Below are 20,063 nucleotides of genomic sequence, written 5' to 3'. Positions count from 1 at the left end.
TATTTTTTCAAATTAATGTTTCACCCAATATTATGCTCATCTAGTTAATCTAGTAATGAAAACATATTTATTACATTTAAAAATATATTTTTTTTATTTAACTTAGAAATAAACAAAATGTTGGGATTTTAAGAAATAATAACATTATGATGTAAAATATATAACATATATAAATATATAACATATATAAAATATGTAACATGTTTTTAAAAAATATTTTGCACAAACTTGGAATTAATGTCAAATAGAGAACTGCTGTTAATAATTAAAGATTATTAAATTGCTGTTATTAAAGTATAAAAAAGAGGCTTGCCCAAAAAGTACAAAATTGTATTCATACTGCTGTTACTTAAAAAAGATATTACTGTTATTAAAGTAAAAAAAAAAAAATAAATAAATAAAAGACTTGCCTAAAAAGTAAATTGTAAAATATTGCATTAATATTCATAAAGCAAGAAAAGTACAAATTTGTATAATCTTTCCAAATTAATGTTTCACTCAATACTATGCTATATATATATATATATAAATATAAATATTAAAACATATTTTGCACAAACATGGAATTAATGTTAAATAGAGGACTGCTGTTAATAAATAAACATGATTAAATTGCTGTTATTAAAGTTAAAAAAAGAAAGACTTGCTCAAAAAGTTCAAAATTGTATTAATATTCTAAAAGTAAAATAAGTTTTGTTTTTAACTTGGGAATAAACTGAATATTTTAGGAGCATTATGATGGAAAATGTATTCAAATAAAAAAATATATTTTGGACAAACCTGAAATTAACAACACAAAATTAAACAAAAAAACAACCTGTGAATTAAATGAATATTAATTAAAAAAAATATTATTTTATTACTGTTACTGTTATTAAAGTAAAAAAAAAAGACATGCTCAAAAAGTACAAAATTGTATTAATTCTTCCAAATTAAGGTTTCACCTCTATTATGATCATATAATTTGTAATGTATATTTATACATCTATGAATTGCATTTAAAATGATTTTTCCCAAAAAATTTTCATCAAATTATACATTATTAATTATATACAAAAATATAATAATAAAGGAAATGGGTTTAGATACAAAATATTTAATAGAACTCATGGAAAAGGGAAGATCCCATACAAATACAGACCATGAAATAGGTTTATGAAGGTTCAGTTGCTGAGTTTCATGTGTCAGACATTTAATGCCATCTGGTGGCTTGTCGCTGTATTTTGCTAAAGTCTGCAGGTTTATCTGCGCTGGCACTGCATTTCACTGTCCATTGCATTGTTCTAGTTGTGCATACTAACAAAATATAAATACACTACACTTAGTTATTTAGGAATTACTGAAGCATAAAGCCACACATAAACCTAGCAGAGAGAGAGATAAAAATGCTATTTACTGTCACACCTGACTCTGCCTGTAGATTTCAATTCTTTTAATCTTCTCAGCACTTTCGGTCCCAATCTGTTGCTCTGTGTTGACGCCAACGGCTGCTCACGTGTGTTTCTGAGATCAAAAGAGAGGAAGAAATTTTATCTCACGTTATATTCACCTCACAACCCGAACAACAAAGCAAATAATGTGGTGTCTTTATGACCAGATGGTGGAATCAACTTCCCCAACAACTGCAGAACAGACATAAAACTGCCCTTTTGTTTTATGAATTGTTGTTTTATAGTTTAGATTATAGATAATGTAAAATTAGATGTGATGGTTCTCACCTCGTGGTTGTTTCTGCAGAAGCGACTGTTGCAACTGGAGTTCTGAGATTTGCAGACAAAAAGATTAAGTTTATGTTTCTGTTCATTTTTTATTCTAGTCAATTAGCAAGTCTCAATTTGATTTGATTTGATAACCCATTGTACCAACCCGCTGTCTTCATCTCCATCCTCTTTAATAGATGTAGCTGAAGATCTCTCAGACAGGCCGAACTCTGCCTCGACCATCTCAGGAGTGAGACGGAGATCTGAGCTTTCAGACCTGCCAGAGAAATCAAACCACCATGAATCTGTAAATGCTGTGACAAACAATCAAAGACAGAGTGTGTATCGAAGCTGGCAGCTAATCTGTATTTACACTCCAGCTTGAATCTCGTCTCTGATGCTGTCGGGCAGATCCTTAAGCGCTGGAGGAGCCTCCGCAGGCAGCAGGACCACATCGAACGGGTCAGACCTATACAGAAAAAGAGTTTTGCTTGAGACGAGAGTTAGACTTGTTTTACTGCATGTGTAAATAAAAGGTTCTGCATGTGCAGTACTTACATGCATGGGGCGCACTCGCTCGTTATAGTCGAAATATTAGATAAAGTGCTCAAGGCCACAGATGGAAACTTCTTCCATGTCATAATCCCTTTGATTATATCCTGCATTTGATATTTTTAAGCAAATGTTTAGAGTGTTTACAATTTTTTATGTTAATAACATTAATGGAATATTATCCACCTTATTCTTCAACAGGGAAGTAAGCCTATGGGCGAGACTTACAGTTCATTAGCACTATAGGGAAATAAGAAAACAAATAACAACACGCAGTAAACGGTAAAACTGTGCGCACTACACACCAGTGTGTTCCTAATTAGGATAGTACATTAAAATAATATGGTAAAACACACCAATTTGCAATATCAAGTAGCAAAACATGCTGTTTTGTACAACTAAAAATAGCTGGATGCAAATGAGACCAGACGCCAAACCCATTTAATTTACAAATGGCCCACTCTTACTGGAAAAATAAGGTGAATAAAACAAATAATTCCAGTTCTGAATGCTAACTGTTTCAGACAGTAATATGCAATTTAGTAGCAGTTATGATATAAAACTTAATTTTGAAGCCACATTAATAGACTGCACATTGCAATGTGCACTTTCTGTAAACTCTCAACAAACCTTTCTATCCAGAATTTTTTTCTGTGTTGGAGGGACATGCACACCCACGACATTGCCTTTAGGGACGGTGTATCGTGGCAGTGGACACAAATGAAAGTCCAGGTCACACTCCAGGTAAAGCGGAGCTCCTTTGAAGGCATAAACATGTGGTGCAGGATTCTAAATTGAAATAAAAAGATAACATTAATTCATTACGACTGGGCCATTTTTAAACATGTCTTGAGTAAACTAATAATTCAAAATGTACAGGCTATATATTTATTGTTCTGTTATTTGTAACCCTGGACTGCAAAAACCAGTCATAAGTGGCACGGGTATATTCGTAGCAATAGCCAACAATGCATTGTATGGGTCGAAATTATCGATTTTTTTAAAGATCATGTTCCATGAAGATACTTTGTAAATTTTCTACCGTGATACTACATCTCAAATGTTGAACTGAAACTTTTTGCCAATGTTCAAATGAAATCAACATCTTTAGATATTTTGTAAATTTTCTACTGTAAATATATCAAAAATTAACTTTTGATTAGCAATTTGCTGAGCTAAGAACCTTTTCTGGACAACTTTAAAGGTGATTTTCTCAATATTTAGATTTTTTTACATCCAAATTTTTAAATAGTTGTGTCTCACCCAAATATTGTCCTATCCTAACAAACCATACATCAAGGTAGCTAAAAATAAGATAAAAAGCTTATTTCAGATTATGTATAAATTGGACGGGTTTAAAAATGGACTATGTATAATGTATATGTATAAATCTCAATTTAAAAAAAAAAAATTACCCTTATGACTGTTGTTGTGGTCCTTGGTCACATTTAGTATCATTAACACATTACAATTTCAGCCATTTTTATTACAATTTTTAATTAGCTTTTATTTTTCTGTTTTAATTTTAACTTTTACATTTTTGTAATTTTTGTTTACTTTTATATTTCGGTTTTAGTTTAATTTATTTTAGTATTTCAAGATAAACTAAACAAGGAATGAGAAAATGAAATGCCTTGGCAACTAGCTTAAACAAATAAATAAATGTTTCCAGTAACATTTTTTAAATAGTTTTATTTTTAATTTTAATTAACTACAATAACTCTGCTTTGTTTATAGTATAGGCATGATCATAAGTGACTCAAAAAAAACTTACGAAGATCCGGAGAGGGTGGGCACTGGGTGGTCTGAGGAATGCTTCAGGTGCACTAAAAGTAAGTGTGGGACCTAAATCCTGGTCTGATCCATCATCTTCCTCTTGTTTCTTATCTTCTTCATCTTCACTGAGATCTACAGCTGTACATGTCACCACAGGCAACAGCTCATCCTATAAAAACACAATTATTAGATTTGTTTTCAGACTTATTTTTAATGCAAACTTTGAATTAAAAAACAAACAAACAAACAAACAAACAAACAAATCTTTAATGGCTAAAAGCAACCCAGATGAATGTTTACCTGTGCTCCAGTGCGTAACGTCCTACACAGGTCAGGAGGAATGAATGTTTCTGCTGCATCATAGACAGATAATGGCTGATAACCCATCAGTTTGTAACGCTGGGGGACCTTAAGAAAAGATGTGAAATTCTCATTCTAAATAATATTTCACAACAGCCTGAAACATTAATAAATGTAGTTGACATTAACCTAAATAAATAAAAATCTGTTCTGTTGGTTTCTGTTAATGTTTTTAAGGGACCTCTAGCAAAAATAAATATATATATATATATATATATATTGTCTGAATTATGCTTTTAAATATTATTAAAACAATACTACTATACCACACTCAGCATCATTTTGGATTATTACTGGGTTTCATGTAGCACTTCCTGTTTTTTTCTTTGTGGCTTGCCACTCGACCATACACACACGTAAGAAAATGTCTCACGTAATTCCCGCAAATTAAGACATTTTGCAAAACCACATCGGACATTTCAAGCCAAAGGCTAGCACTTACAGTAATTCAAAAAAAATTAGGAAAAAAATATAACAAAAAAATTCCCTATCAGAGGGTGAAGGACTGGGGAAAAGCACTTTCTTCCCATACCTTTAGACTGAATAATGGAATCATGCGTTTCATATCCGCTTCAGGCATTCTCACAGCAACATGCCCCAATGCATTCACAGCCTGAAAACCACAACACAATTTCATCCTCAGTGCCACAAAATATGTTGTGATATTACACATCTCAAATAGTGAACTGAAACTTTTTGGCAATGATCAAAGAAAATTAACATCTTTAAGAGACACTGACTATTTACAGTAGCTGAAAACAGTTTTGTTGTAAAATTACAATTATAATGTGTGTCAAAAGCTCTGCACAAAAACAATATGCAGTCTCTTACAAGTTCATCAGGTTGGTCATCAGGTGTAAATGTAGTGAAAGTGAAGGGAAGAAGTTTTTCTGGTGTCAGCGTAAAAAGACATGGCTTCTCATCCCCATCTACAACAAAAAACAAAAAAAATATTATATAATAAATATTTTTATATTATATATATTTAAAATAACTGCTTTCTATTTATTGTGATCAAAGCTAAATTTTTTGCATCATTAATCCAGTCTTCGGTGTCACATGATCCTTCAGAAATCATTCTTATATTCTGATTCTGATTTATTATTATTATTATTATTATCAATATTTAAAACAGCTGAGTACATTTTTTCAGGATTCTTTGATCAATAGAAAGATCAGCATTTATCTGAAATAAAAAGCTTTTGTAACATTATACACTATACTATTTAAAAGCTTGGAGTCAGTATAATACTTTTATTTACCGAGGATGCTTTAAATTGATCAAAAGTGATGACGAGGACATTTATAATGTTACAAAAACATGTCTATTTCAGATAAATGCTGTTCTTCAGAACTTTTTTTTTCAGAAAAAATTCTAAATGTTTTCAATATAATAATAATAATTATTGTTTTTTGAGCAGCAAATCAGAATATTAAAATGATTTCTGAAGGATCATGTGACTGGAGTAATGATACCTAAAAGTTCAGCTTTGAAATCACAGGAATAAATTACATTTTAAAATATATGTGTGTATGTATATATACACTACCGTTCAAAAGTTTGGGGTCAGTACATTTTTATTGTTTTTTTTTTTTTTTTTTTTTTTTTTTTTTTAAGAAATTAATACTTTTATTCACCAAGGATGTATTAACTTAATAATTAAAAGTTTATTAAAAGTTAATAATAAATAATTTACATTGTTATAAAATCTTTATATTTTGAATAAACACTGTACTCTTTAAACTTGTTATTCATGAAAGAATCCTGAAAAAAAAAAAAAATCACAGGTTCCAAAAAATATTTGGCAGCACAACTGTTGATATTATCCAACATTGATCATTCTAATAATTTCTGAAGGATCATGTGACACTTAAGACTGGAGTAACAGCTGATAAAAATTCAGCTTTTCATCACAGGAATAAATTCTATTTTAAAGTATGTTAAAATAAAAAAACATTATTTTATATTGTAAAAACATTTTGCAATATTACTGTTTTTTTTCTATATTTTTAATCAAATAAATGCAGCCTTGATGAGCATAAGAGACTTCTTTAAAGACTATTACAAGTCTTACTGACCCTAAACTTTTGAACGGTAGTGTATATGTATACATATATATATATATATATATATATATATATATATATATATACGATATGGCTAGTTAAACAATGTAATAACAACAAAAACTAGGCTTTCTATTTTAATATATTTTAAAATGTAATTTATTTGTGTGATGGCTGAATTTTCAGCAGCTATTACTCCAGTCTTCAGAAATCTTTCTAATGTGCTGATTTGGTGCTAAAGAAACATTTCTTCTTATTATCAGTGTTGAAAATAATTATGTGAAAGCCATGATTTTATTAGAATTGTTTGATGAATAGAAACTTTAAGAACAGCATTTATTTGAAATAGGTAAAAGTCATTATTTTCACTGTGGATCAATTTAATGTGTAACGGTTTAACTGCACAATTAAGTACTACACAGTTCACAGTCTTTGTAGCATGTTTCAGCAATGCATTTCTAACATTTATAATGTGTTTAGAAACAATTTTTAGAATTGACTTTACACAGACTTTAAAACAAAAATATCCAGACTCACCTGATTCTTTGTCTCCCTGCAGATTTCTGGTTTTGCGAACGAGTTCTCTCAGTGACACCAGTCTCTTGTTCATACGACATTGAAGAACAACCTCAATTAAACAAAACACAGTGTAACATTATTATACTTGTTAGTACAGTCAAGCATTTCATTTACAAGCACTGATGATCAGCACAGCGAGTGGTAAACAAGCGTCGTAGTAATGTGTTAAATAATAGTTTAATGACATTCTAATTAAATTACATTAAGAAGGCAAAGGCTGAGTTATGTTACCTTTCGAGCAGCCTGCTGGAAGAATCTGAGCGCTCTCTGTCTGACCTCCAGCTGGCCCGTGCCATAGCTGCTGAAAACAGCAGTGCATTCTGGGAGCTACAACATAAAGTCTAAAAGTTATGCATTTTAAGATGCTAATGCTTACAATCAAACAGTACTGTATGTGCAGTATCAAGATGCAGTTTCATGATCTGAGCTTATCGTACTTTCTTGCTACCTACTCAAAACTACTTATTTTCCCACCATCAGTGAAGTACATACTTGCAATAAGTATGCAAACTGGAACAAAGACAAGCTAGAAACATCAACAGATGTCAATAAGATGGTAATATATTTAAATATTTCAGTGTCACACGTTAACATACCTGTCCAACATGTCGCAAAACTCGTCGTGAGGAAAGTTTAGTTGATCTTGAAGAGGCCACTGATTCACCACTGTATTTCAGCTGAAACATAAAAATCATGAGGATTCAGTGGAAAATGACACAGAATGTTAAATATGTATCAAACCGTACACTGGCTTACTTTGTATGCAGCAAGAGCCTCATCTTGCTCCTTCAAAATTTTAAGTTTCTGTTCTGTTGAACATGGGTCATCACCCAGATCAACTTGCCTAAGGATAAAACACACCAATCTTAAGGGTTTTTGAGTTCACTATATAATACTGTTTGTAAGCTCAGAATATCTATATGTAATATAAATCACATGAAACAACACACCATCGGACATGATTGGCTTTCTGCTCTATTTGTTGGACCTTCCTTAAAAATGCAGCTTCTTTCATCTCTCTGGTCTGGTCCGCAACCTTGGTATAAGACATGACTTCAAGAACAACAAAAACACACAGGTATCTTGTATTAAATAACTGTGATTTGTGGTCACATCGATTTATATTTGATTACAAATTCAATCCAAATCTGGGCATGTATGGTTTAAAAATCAGATTAAATTGTTAAAATTGGATTTCTGTGTTTCGGCCATAACAGTCAGTCTATAATTCAAGGTTTTTGTTGTTCAGGTTATATAACATACTGTATTTTTTATAAATCATACAGATAAGAAATGCTGCTGAGAGTCGGGTAAAAAAGATTGTTTTTTTAAAGCTCTACTACTGTCATCAGATTTGAGTAGAATTACATCCAGAGTGATGACACTGATGAGGGCAGCACAAAATAAAGTGGTGCGTATGAGCTAGAGAATGGCCTTAGAAGTCAAGAAAAGCACCACTGTAAAAGGCCATTTTCAGGTTGGGTAACTTGCAAAAGGGGCATGTAATTGGAAAACTATAAAATGGGGTGTTGTTTATTATTATCTAAGCTCTTCTCTGCTGAAAGGACCAGATTAGATCAGCAGAAATTTCCATGCTGGTCTGGGCAAGTTTTTGCTTTTTAGTGCAGGTTTGATGCTGGTGGACCACCATAACTCTTTGTCTCTTTGAAGCTATATGACTAATGCCAGTTAAAAACCTGGTGAAGAAATCAGTATTCCAACACGCAGATAAGGCAGCCTTTGCCAAACTTTAATTTCCTGGGTTTTAGCTCTTAACATGCACCTCAGAGGCCCTCTGGATGAGAAATGATGTTCTTACCCTCCCGGAGGTCCTTGTATCTCATTTTGTCTTGTGGCTGGAGAAGCATTTTAACCAGTCCTGCATGAGTGGTGACATCTGTGGTGGAAACCTGCAGTTGAGGATCAGATCTGGTCTTTTTCTTGCTGCCCTATAAGAGTAAAAATAGAAAAATGTGAGCATATGCATGATGAATCACTATGTGATTGCTACATGCTTTAATTTTTCTATGTACAAACATTACTATCATTAGCATTACCAACACTCATAATTTCATTATATATTTTTTTAATCTGATAGAACTGTAATACAGAAATTGCAATGCAGAAATTACTACCACAGCTAAAAGCTTTGCTGGCTTATAAGCGTAATTCTGTGTATGTGTTTCCCACATTTGATGGCTGATGGGGGAAGGTGGTCAATTCAAATTCAATTCCGGAAGCTCGGTGCAAACAATAGAATTAAATTTAAAATTTCAGTCTCACACAAACCTCTCAGCAACTGCTTTCTAATGGGCCAAAATGAAATTGACCTCAGCTAATTCAAATTCCTGCATCTGTGCAGCTTAAAACTTTTCAGACGCTGTTGAAAAAACAGCACGACTGTGTTTTCTGGTTTGGATGCTGGTCGTTTTGCTCAGCTAGAAATACCAATATTTTTGCTGGCAAACAGCATGCCTTGGCTTGTCCTCCAGCTAGAGCAGTACCAACCCATCACTAAAATACACAGTGATTGAAGCTGATCTTTATAAAAAATTAAAGTAATAGAAGTTTCAGAATACCTTCTCCAAGGGGGGAGTCGTTTTAAGCTTATGATGGGAAGTAACAGCTGGAGATTTTCCATCAGAAGTCTTCCGTTCTTCACCAAACTTATTCTCATCCTCGCCACTTCCATCAGGTTTACTATGGCACAGAGAAAACAAATGTCATTAGTGTTTGTGAAATAGCATCTGAACTCAGACAGTTACACTACATTTTACATTAAAGGCATAGTTCACCCAAAAATGAAAAAACCCTAATATCTTTCCAAACCCGTAAGACCTTCGTTCATCTTCGGAACACAAATTAGGATATTTTTGATGAAACCTGCAAGCTTTCTGACCCTAAACAGCAACGCAACTCCCAGAAATAGTCAACGTGACATCAGTGGTTCAGCCTTAAGACACATGGACTATTTGAAAAAAGGTCTTTACTACCTTTCTGGGCCTTGAATGTGGTAGTTGCATTGCTGTCAATGCAGGGTCAGAAAGCTCTCAGAATTGATCAAAAATATCTTCATTTGTGTTCCGAAGATGAAGGTCTTACAGGTTTAGAATGACATGAGAGTGAGTAATTAATGACAGAATTTTCATTTTTGGGTGAACTATCACTTTAAGGATGTTGCTATGTGGTTGCTAAATTGCTAGTGTTTTTAAAATATTGCATTGCTATTGCACTGCAACCTTAAACTTTTTTTCTGTGTACTACCTGAGCAGCAGGTATGGAGACGAGGAACCTGTCACTGTAAAAATGACAGGTTTAGAGTTGAACTGAGAGATGACCAGTTGCAGTGTGATGTCAGCTGTACCATATCGCAGAGGTGTAAACATCACCTTTAACGCTGTCTTTCCATTTGCTGGAATAATCCCTGATTAACACAAGTACAATATGTAAAATGTACTGTTATATCAATATTTATGCATTTATATTGGTTCTCATTGCACGTTGACAGTAGATATGTCAAATGTCATGGAATCTGGTTACCTGACAGTGGTTTCACAGTGAAAGCCCTATGGGGCTGAAGACAGTGCACTTGAAATTCGAAGTCTATTGGACAACTGCAGCTAAGTGGAATCACATGACTGGTACTATAAAAGCAAAAGAATGTCATATATTTTCACATTTTACTTTACATATCAACATAAGGAAAAATAACTAAACATTTCTTTCTTTATCATGTCATTCTCATCTTATTTATTATTTGTAGATTCATATCAGAGGTTGCACTAGACTTTAACATTGTCCAAAAGGGTTGTAAATATTCCGTCAAAATCTATTATTACCCGTCATTAATTCACATTTCCATTTTAATCATGAACCTACAGGACGACAGCGCAGTGTTTCTGTCAATGACAAACAATTTTTGGTTAACACGACCTCTGATTCATAGACACTACCATTTAAAATTCAAGGTGAGTGATTTTTTTAATGTTTTTGAAAAAAGTCCCTTACGCTCACCAAGGCTGCATTGTAATATAGTGAAATAATATTAGAATTCAAAATAACTACTTTCAGTTTCATTTATTTTAAAATGTAATTTATTCCTGTGATGGCAATGCTGAATTTTCAGTCATTAATAATCATTGCATACCTCTGCCCAAGTGGCACTGGGGGAAGACTGATGTGAGATGGGATGTGAAGATCACTGATAACAGGATATGCATGAACAGGAACCACTAAGTTCTCCTCTCCCTGAAAACAACACGAACACAGACACATTACAGCCTTCCTAATTCCTGTCAGAATTTGCATTTCCAGACATCAGACAAAAACACGTTCTCACCTTGCAGTGAATCCTGATGTTATCAGAAAAGTAACGCCACTCGTCTGGCTGAAAGTGCACTGTAACAGTGTAAGCCAGACCGGGAACCAGTCGGCACTGCGTTTAAAACAGGAACACCTTAACAGTCCTAAAGTGCCCTTTATATTCTTTATGATAAATATAATGTATTTATATAAAAATATATATGTGACCCTGGACCACAAAACCAGTCATAAGTGTCAGTTTTTCAAAATTGAGCTTTATACATCATCTGAAAGCTGAATAAATAAGCTTTCCATTGATGTATGGTTTGTTAGGATAGGAAAATATTTGGCTGAGATAGAACTATTTTAGTATATGGAATTTGAGGGTGCAAAAAATTCAAAATATTGAGAAAATGGTCTTTAAAGTTTTCCAAATTAAGTTCTTTGCAATGCATATTACTAATCAAAAATTAAGTTTTGATATATTTACAGTAGGAAATGTACAAAATATCTTCATGGAACATGATCTTTACTTAATTTCCTAATGATTTTTGGCATAAAAGAAAAATCTATAATTTTGACCCATACAATGTATTTTTGGCTATTGCTACAAATAAACCCCAGCGACTTAAGACTGGTTTTGTGGGCCAGGGTCACATATATATATATATATCGCTTAAACATTTTTGACGTTTTATTCAATTCACTTCTGCTGTTTGAGTTCTGAAACTAAATTAATCAGGAATATTATATACATTTATTTTAAAGTACTACTGTAAATGTGATATTTGCAAGCAGGTTGATGGTTACCTTTTTGGTGTACTTAATTTGGAAAGGGTTTGTCAAAGGGGGTAAAATGTGGACACTTAGCACGTCCGAGGAGAGATTGACAAGTTTCTTGGGAAAAAAAACACAACAACAATAACAGCTTTTATCATTACGTCATACTTCCTCCCATATTCTTCCCCTTCTGTAATGTCTCTTTCGGTTACAATTCATGAAATGTTTCCCTCCGACCGCAGAGTACTATCAGAGGAAATTTGGCCATGTGTTTCAACAAATGGAGTCTCCAGTGAAACCTTTAGCAACTGTATAAAGAATCTTTTGTTCACATTGGTCACAAGTCATACTGACCATTGTGTGAGCCATATAAACATTCCACAAAACTTTTCACACCGAAAATGAACTCTATTTCTCCTTAGCAAGAAGTGAAAAACCAACCAGATTCTTTCTGTAATCCTTTCCTACTTCAAAGCCACTGAAATGCAGTTCTGATGGTTCGGCCTGAACTACACCATTACTCTTCAGTTTGGCAAACACTCCTAAAAGAAAACATTTAAAGACAAATTGGACATCAATTTGAAATATCAAAAGTCTATCAGACCAGTACTGTTGGTGGCCTGTTAGAAAGCTACAGGCCTACTGTTTAATAAATAAACATTAGAAAAATGGTCTTACTAGTTTCCAGAAGGTGATGGGGGACATTTCCACTCTTTCTGGTGTCCTCCAACAGCTGGCTGAGAGGAAGCAGGTTTTTCTTCTTTACACTCCTGGAGAAGGTCTCAGGAGCAGAATGAACCACCTCCATGCCAGCTGGATTTTGCAGAGATTCTTGATCATAACAAATAACCTGTGAGCAGATATAGTTGACATGCCATTCAAGCAGTATCCTTCAGTGTGACATTCAATATTTTTGTACTCTTGTAAACAACATTTGCAATTTCTTTTATAATTATTATTAATGCAAGTTTAATGTGCTTACTGAAAGACTACATGGAATATTTTTACTTTATGCATTCACATACACTTTAACCTTAAGTCTTGTTTAATAGGCATAATGTCAACGTTATTTTTATGTTAAAATAATGTTATTTGCCTCTCAAATGCACTTTTTTATCATTTTATAGTTTTGTAGATATGTGTAATATGAATAAAATTCCCTTCTCTCCTGCTTAACTTCACAGCTTTAACATGTACAAGTGTAATTATTCATATTAGAGCAAATAACCGGGGACATTATCCATTAACGGTTTGTTTTTTAAACGTACCGGAAGTCAGAGGTTGATGATATCTATGGATGATACTGTAAACCACGTAACATCGCCATTAAACGAAGAGTTTTATTTGAAATACTTTGGTTTAGGTGTCCTTTTAGTTGTTCATTAAATTGTACCTGAATCAAAACGTTAAAAACTTACTAGAACTTTAAAAACTTACTAGAAACTCAAAGAACGTACCTACTGATTCTCCATTGAAGTCACGTCAACAATCCCGTCACCATGACAACAAAAGACGCTAAGCTTACAAAGAGCAAAAAGGTCCAACTATTTTTTTTTTTTTACCGTCTAGAAATGCATTTAGAAGTAATAAATATATACGTGCATATACTTTTTGTGAAACCAACAAATTATGACAATATTTTTATAGACTTGATAAATGCAATTGATAAATGTATTTAATTATTCACCTCTTTGCTGTTTGAGTTCTAAAACCAAAATAATAGAAAATATTATATACATTTTTGTAAAGTATATCTTTTAAAGCGGGTTGAGGTTTTGTACCTTCTTTATATATTTGAAATAAAATAAAATAAAATAAAAGTTTCCCCCCAATAAAATCGTTTTTCATATTAAAGATGGCTAAATATTTTATAGACCTAATTAATTGTATCAAAATAATTAATATGTCAATTTAACGATTACAGAAGCATGTGTGAAGCAGTTAAATTAATTCGGCCAACTGAGAAGTATAATTTAACTCAGCAATTGAAATCAGAGAAATTCAGCTCTTCTTTATTATGATCAATTCACTATTTTACATCAACAATACAACCATTTATAGACATACAATGATATAATTTTCTCAAAAAGTGCATTCAGTTATTAGCATACGTAAACAATGCGACATATTACACTGCATAGTTTTTATACTTGCTACAGAAAATAAGAAGATTCTTAATAAAATCAGCTTGTTGGTGAGTTCAGCAAACACATCCAGTGTGTTTCAGCTCAGAGCTTGTGCCTGCTACATTGTAGTAAGAAGACTGAGAGCTAGTGAAGCAGGGCTGGTTTAAATGAGTAAATAGCGAGTTTTTTAAGCATAACGGGTAGAGGTGGTTAGGGTAAAAAGCAGGTGCAGGTTGCGTGTGCATCAGGAGTTTGTAGTCCTCTTCCACCTCTTGAATTGGGGCGAGAACAGTTTCCAACCCAGAGTCCTTGTCCTCTGATATCTTGACTTTCTCACTGAGCTCTTCATATAGACGGTCCTCAGATATGGCACTGATTTTATCATGCTGTTCTTTCTGGTGTGCAGAATGTTGGGTTGTCTCAGTATTCCAAAATGTCGGTACGAATAAATTCTAGAAAGAAATATATGGTAAATATATGGTTTATAAACAATTTAACAATTTCAGTAATGGAAACAGCTGAAATAAATATAAAAATTAGATGGAAACTTGTCTAGAAACAATTGCTAGAAAATTTTACAAACAAATCACAAAAAAATGTCTAATAATTAATTGAATTAAAAGTGAAATTTAGAAAACCTAAAATGGTATTTTCTTTTAAAATGCACTCTGATAATCTGTTTTTATTTACAGCTTTGAAAAATATGTATTTTTTACAGTGTAGAAGCAACTTTCACTCAAAAATTACTAGTAAATTTCACAAATATTTACAAAGAAACATCAGGGTAATACACTGAATTAAATGTGAAATTTTGAAGAAAATGTACATAATGTACATAATTTACTTCAAAAATATTTAGTATAGACAAAAGTTTTAAGTTGAAGTACTAAAATGTATGGAAGCCAATTTTTATGCCATTGAAAAAAGATATAAAAAAAGGTCATTGCAACTTTTTATCTTACAATTCAGTTTTTTTTTCTCAGAATTGCGTTAAACAGACTTGCAATTCGGAGAAATAAAGTTGGAATTGTGAGATAAACATTTTTTTTCCTTCAAAACTGCAACTGTGAGTTTATAAAAAGAAATTGTGTGAAAAAGTCAGAATTGTGAGATAAAAACTTGCAATTGCAAGTTATAAAGTCCAGTTTTGAGGAAAAAAAAAAGGCCGATATGTTTTCAGGATTGTGAGTTTATATCTTTATATCTTGCAATTGTGAGAAAAAAAAAGTCAGAATTGTAATGTTTAAATGAAAACGGTCTTCCATAAAAATGACTAAAATCTGAATAAAAAATAAATTACAGCTGAACAATAATATTTTAAAAAATAATAAAAATAATAAAAAATGACAAAAGTACATAAAATTACTAGGACAAGCTAGAATCAAAACTGAAAATATAAAAATAAAAAAATAATTCAAAATATTAATAAATCCCATTCAAAATAACATTCTTTATAAATAGCACATTTTTAAGGTCAGATAAAGAAAAGTTGTGTATATTACACATATAATGCGTAGTGGAATCACATAAGACATATACCTTGAGAAGTTCTGGTAATTTGGTTTTAGGGTACAGAAATCTGTACACTTTATAGATCAGCCAGGCAGCCAGGATTGTCAGAGGAAGAAGGATGACAACAGCAATCACACAGCTGATGGCCACTAATGTAAACACACACAGAGAGAAAGATTAAAAAAAAAAAAAAAGAAAGAAAGAAATCTGTATTGTTTAATCTGCTGTCTTGAATGAATGCATATTTTGCACATTTGACGCAATACATTTGACTGAAGGCATAATGTGTTGAAAGAAATAATATTTGAAACCACAATATTACCTAATATTAATTACTTCATACTTATTCTGTTTTATTCTTATTGAATAGATGATTATATGATAATTGCTTAGTTGATTTATTGCAGGGCTGCCTGAAATATTTTGAGTCACAGGTAAAGACACACTTACCAGGTGTGTTGGTCACACATACGGCAGTACTGAACTGTTTGACATTTCCGTAGCCTTTGGGAACCACCATAGCCTGAGCACAATATCTGCTCCAGGCATGCAGTCCTTTAATATTCAGTTTAACATCTTCACTGTCATCAGTAACCATCTTCTCCACTGCCTGCAGGGACAAAGTTCATCGTCTGATTATTTGAAGATAAGTATTAAATATTTATTCATTTGTTTGTCGTTCTACACCAGATCTTTTTGACATTTTATACTAGATCAAATATTCATACTTCACAGCAAGGTATATAGTTTATTCTCACATTTAAAGGCTCACTTTGAATTTGTGAATAAAACCAGCAAATAAACTAATTTCTTTTCATTATATACAATGAATCCGTGTAAACAAAATGTATTTCCAACTGAAACGGAACATTGAACAGAGGGCAGGTTTTATTTTAGGGCTCCTTCTCGCCGTTGCTCACGGTTGGAGAGGCGTGGTTTCAGCCAAGACGTCAAGCTGACGTCATCAGAGAAGGAAGCAGATGTTCAGATTCCAAAGTGGAAGCAGATGTTCAGATTTTGATTACAGATTACCAAGACAATTTTTTTGTAGTGGATTAATTTGCACAAATTAATTGTTCTCCTCAAGACTAGCAAAGTGCGCTAACAAAGTAAATAAAGTAAATTTTGATTTCATGAGGACTTTAAATGTGTCCTATGTTTGTCACATCACCGAAAAATGTGTTGTTATCCACCCAGTCAAATTTTATTGATAAAAACCCCCGCCAAGGGGGCGTGTCTATTGTCAGTGCTACAACCTGAATGGATGACTGAGCTGTATTGTAAATTATTGCAAGCAGGTAATATGCATTTATGTGATGAAGGCATAGCTTAGGCAGTAGTAGTGTAACTAACGATAATGACAGTAACTCACGGTTTCTAACGTTATTTTTTTTTTTTTAAGATTTCTTTTTTTAACTCACGGTTTCTAACGTTATTTATTTTATTTTTTTTAAGATTTCTCTTGCCTTTTTTAGCCTTTATTGTGACAGGACAGATCAGTATGGACAGGAAGCAAAGTGGGAGAGAGACAGGGGGTGGGATCAGGAAAGGTCCTCGAGTTGGGATCTGAACACGGGACGCCCGTAGTGCAACAGCGCTGACAACGGTTTCTAACGTTTATAATTGCCTTTACACGGACATTAACCTGCATATGAACAGATGTGTATAATAAAGATGTCTGAGGATTCAAAGCTTCTAAAAAAATGGAACTGGCAAAAATGTGAAGCATTATATACCTCCTCTTCAAAGCCTTCGGTCCAATATCTGATGATGTAGGACGTTTGTGAAAAAAGGCTGGAAAGTTTGCCCACTTTCAGCACTGGAGGTTGGATGTGCACATCCAAGGTATTATTTTGGATGACAAGATGCACAGTAGGGGGTCCTATGATAGCTACATTGGAGTAAAGTAGTTCATGTAAGTATTATTTATGAATATTATACTGAATTAACAACACAGTAGAGGCTATAGTGCAAACTAAGAGCTGATTCACACTTACTGTGCTTAAATGGTGAAAATTCAGTTGTATTAACCCATTTAGAGAACAGCCCCCGATCTTCTGCCCGCACTTGAAAAATGTAACTCCCAAATACAATTGGCAGTTTTCCTACATCACATTTCAGCTCTGTGGTGTTCACACAGATGGAAATGACATCACTTTTCAAGCTACAAGGACAGGAGGACAAACACAACAGGGCACAATATTTACACAAGTGTGTAAGGCAAACATTTTATTCATGCAAGTAGAATAGGCCTATTCTTTTTAGCTTCTGCAAAAACTTAGAAGTATCAGATTCCAGCAGAAGTTCAGTGCATTGTTTTCTAGCTGATCAAACACACTGTGATGGGTATATTACATAATAGCATGCATGCATTTGTTGCTAGTTTTGTTTTTTCTTCCATATTGGATTATTTAAGATGTATTTTGAGTGTACTTACACATATCTTACGGTGTATGTCACATTACTCATGGGATCGTGTGGAGATCTCCATTTGACAACTGTAGCCATATTGATGGAGGTCACCTTCACATTCTTGGGTGCAGCCAGTTTTTTTTCTAAAGTAAAACAATAGGACACAGCTTTTAACATCTGATAATGCATTTTTTAAGAATTATGTAAAATATAAAGTGGCTCCAGAAAGTATTTGAATTAAGTGTAAAGTAATATGAGAGTCCACACAGCTGATAAAACATCACCAATAATCCACAAGTAATCCACACAACTCCAGTCCATCAATCAGCACTAAATTTCTTCACGTTTGTTCTGATCAAGAAACAAACTAATCATCTTGTATGACCTGAGGGTGAATACTTTTCAGCTAACTGATCTGTGCCAGTCATGGTGGATCATGTCAAATACATGTAAATACATGTATCTTTGTGCAACGTATACACTTCGTGCAGCATATGCATTTCCTCTCAGCCACCCACCAGTGAGCCGTGACCCAGTTTAAAACCCACTGAACTAAATAACATTTCTGAAGAACAGACATCTTCAGACAAGTGATGCAAACAAATGATGTTATTCACAAAATTAACTTTAAAAGTTACTTCTAATTGCTGTCAGATTGGCATTTAGTGGGTGTAAGAAGTCAGTTCCTCTGTAGTTCACACACAGGTGTCCTATAGAAGAGGAACCACAGGTGTAGTTCATGTTCCACTTGCACAACCAGACAAGTATTTTTTTTTACAAGTTGCCTGTTGGTTCAACATATAAAACCTATTGGGTTATCCCCTAACCCAACCCTAACCCTAAACCTACCCCTTACAGAAAACATGTTTGCATCGTTACACTTTCAGATAAACACCATTTACTATTTTTAATAATTTTTTAACAATGTCAAAAATTTCAGGTTTTTACTATCCTTGTGGGGACATTTGGATATATATATATGTGTGTGTGTGTGTGTGTGTGTGTGCGTATGTATGTATATATATGTATACACATACACACATATACATATACATATATACCGGACACACACACACTTTGATACTGCATATATAAAGATTGTTAAAAAATAAAAGTAAAACATTTTGTAAAGGTCAAAATGAGTCATTCTTAAGAATCTTTTAAATGAGCAAAAGTAATAAAAGAAAACTAAAATAGTCTATTAATAAAAAATAAGCATAACAGAATAAATATATATATGCCATTATTTAACTTCAAATGCTTACCTAAAATCAATAATCATAAATAAGCAAGCAATACTGACCAGCATAGGTGGGGTGAACATCCTTCATCACAAAGAATATGAGAGCCAACACTCTAACTTTCACAAACATGACTGACAACCTCACTGATGGGGCAAGTAGCTGCTGGGAGCTTTTAAACGTCTGTTTGTCATGTGCTTAAGAGGAACCAGGACTGTGACTCAACAGCTTCCTCTTTGAGATGGGGTTATAAAAAAAAAAAAAATAAAAAAACTCAAAAAGTGCAACAGATAAATTTATAAATATATATATATTATAACAGATAAAAGTCAAAAATAAAAACAAAAAAGCTGAGAATTAATCTGACAATATTTTTGTATTTTTTTTTTCTTTTTCAAATGTCAATATTCATATAAATTTGAATTTATGTGTAGATTGACAAACACTTTTAAAAAACAAACAAACAAACAAAAAAAAAAACAATTATTTCTACTGTGTGTGAATATAGAAATTCCATCTTGGAAAGTAAAATTCATGACTACCAGGGGAAAAACACGGAAAGTCTATTGTGGTTTGGAAATAAACAGGCTCAACACTGCCCCAAATGGTTACTGTGTAACTTACCTCATAATTTAATTACAGAAGTGTGACGCAAC

The 20,063-nt window shown here is 32.9% G+C and overlaps 2 protein-coding genes across 2 annotated transcripts; both read right to left on the bottom strand.

Moving 5' to 3' along the window:
• Positions 1–1,111: 1,111 nt before the first annotated feature.
• cfap221 (cilia and flagella associated protein 221) lies at positions 1,112–13,610 on the bottom strand. Its single transcript, XM_051114979.1, has 25 exons — positions 13,574–13,610; positions 12,795–12,966; positions 12,558–12,658; positions 12,147–12,233; positions 11,374–11,469; positions 11,182–11,282; positions 10,575–10,678; positions 10,299–10,458; positions 9,614–9,734; positions 8,854–8,983; positions 7,985–8,087; positions 7,791–7,878; positions 7,631–7,711; positions 7,266–7,361; positions 6,993–7,083; positions 5,220–5,317; positions 4,921–5,001; positions 4,329–4,436; positions 4,027–4,197; positions 2,883–3,041; positions 2,259–2,359; positions 2,074–2,169; positions 1,867–1,977; positions 1,719–1,760; positions 1,112–1,503 (listed from the first exon to the last, which is right to left on the bottom strand). Exons 2-25 carry the CDS (start codon positions 12,922–12,924, stop codon positions 1,389–1,391), a joined length of 2,571 nt encoding a protein of 856 aa, XP_050970936.1. The 5' UTR covers positions 12,925–12,966; positions 13,574–13,610; the 3' UTR covers positions 1,112–1,388.
• A 522-nt stretch (positions 13,611–14,132) lies between these two features.
• crfb15 (cytokine receptor family member B15) lies at positions 14,133–19,560 on the bottom strand. Its single transcript, XM_051116898.1, has 7 exons — positions 19,470–19,560; positions 18,192–18,309; positions 17,752–17,918; positions 17,491–17,645; positions 16,205–16,364; positions 15,782–15,903; positions 14,133–14,694 (listed from the first exon to the last, which is right to left on the bottom strand). The coding sequence occupies exons 1-7, from the start codon at positions 19,537–19,539 to the stop codon at positions 14,317–14,319; spliced, it is 1,170 nt and encodes a 389-aa protein (XP_050972855.1). The 5' UTR covers positions 19,540–19,560; the 3' UTR covers positions 14,133–14,316.
• Positions 19,561–20,063: the final 503 nt, after the last annotated feature.

This window comes from Labeo rohita, chromosome 1 (assembly GCF_022985175.1).
Source record: "Labeo rohita strain BAU-BD-2019 chromosome 1, IGBB_LRoh.1.0, whole genome shotgun sequence".
Lineage (NCBI taxonomy): Eukaryota > Metazoa > Chordata > Actinopteri > Cypriniformes > Cyprinidae > Labeo > Labeo rohita.
The sequence above is the reverse complement of the archived record's forward strand: the minus strand, read 5'-3'. Positions and strand labels throughout refer to the sequence as shown.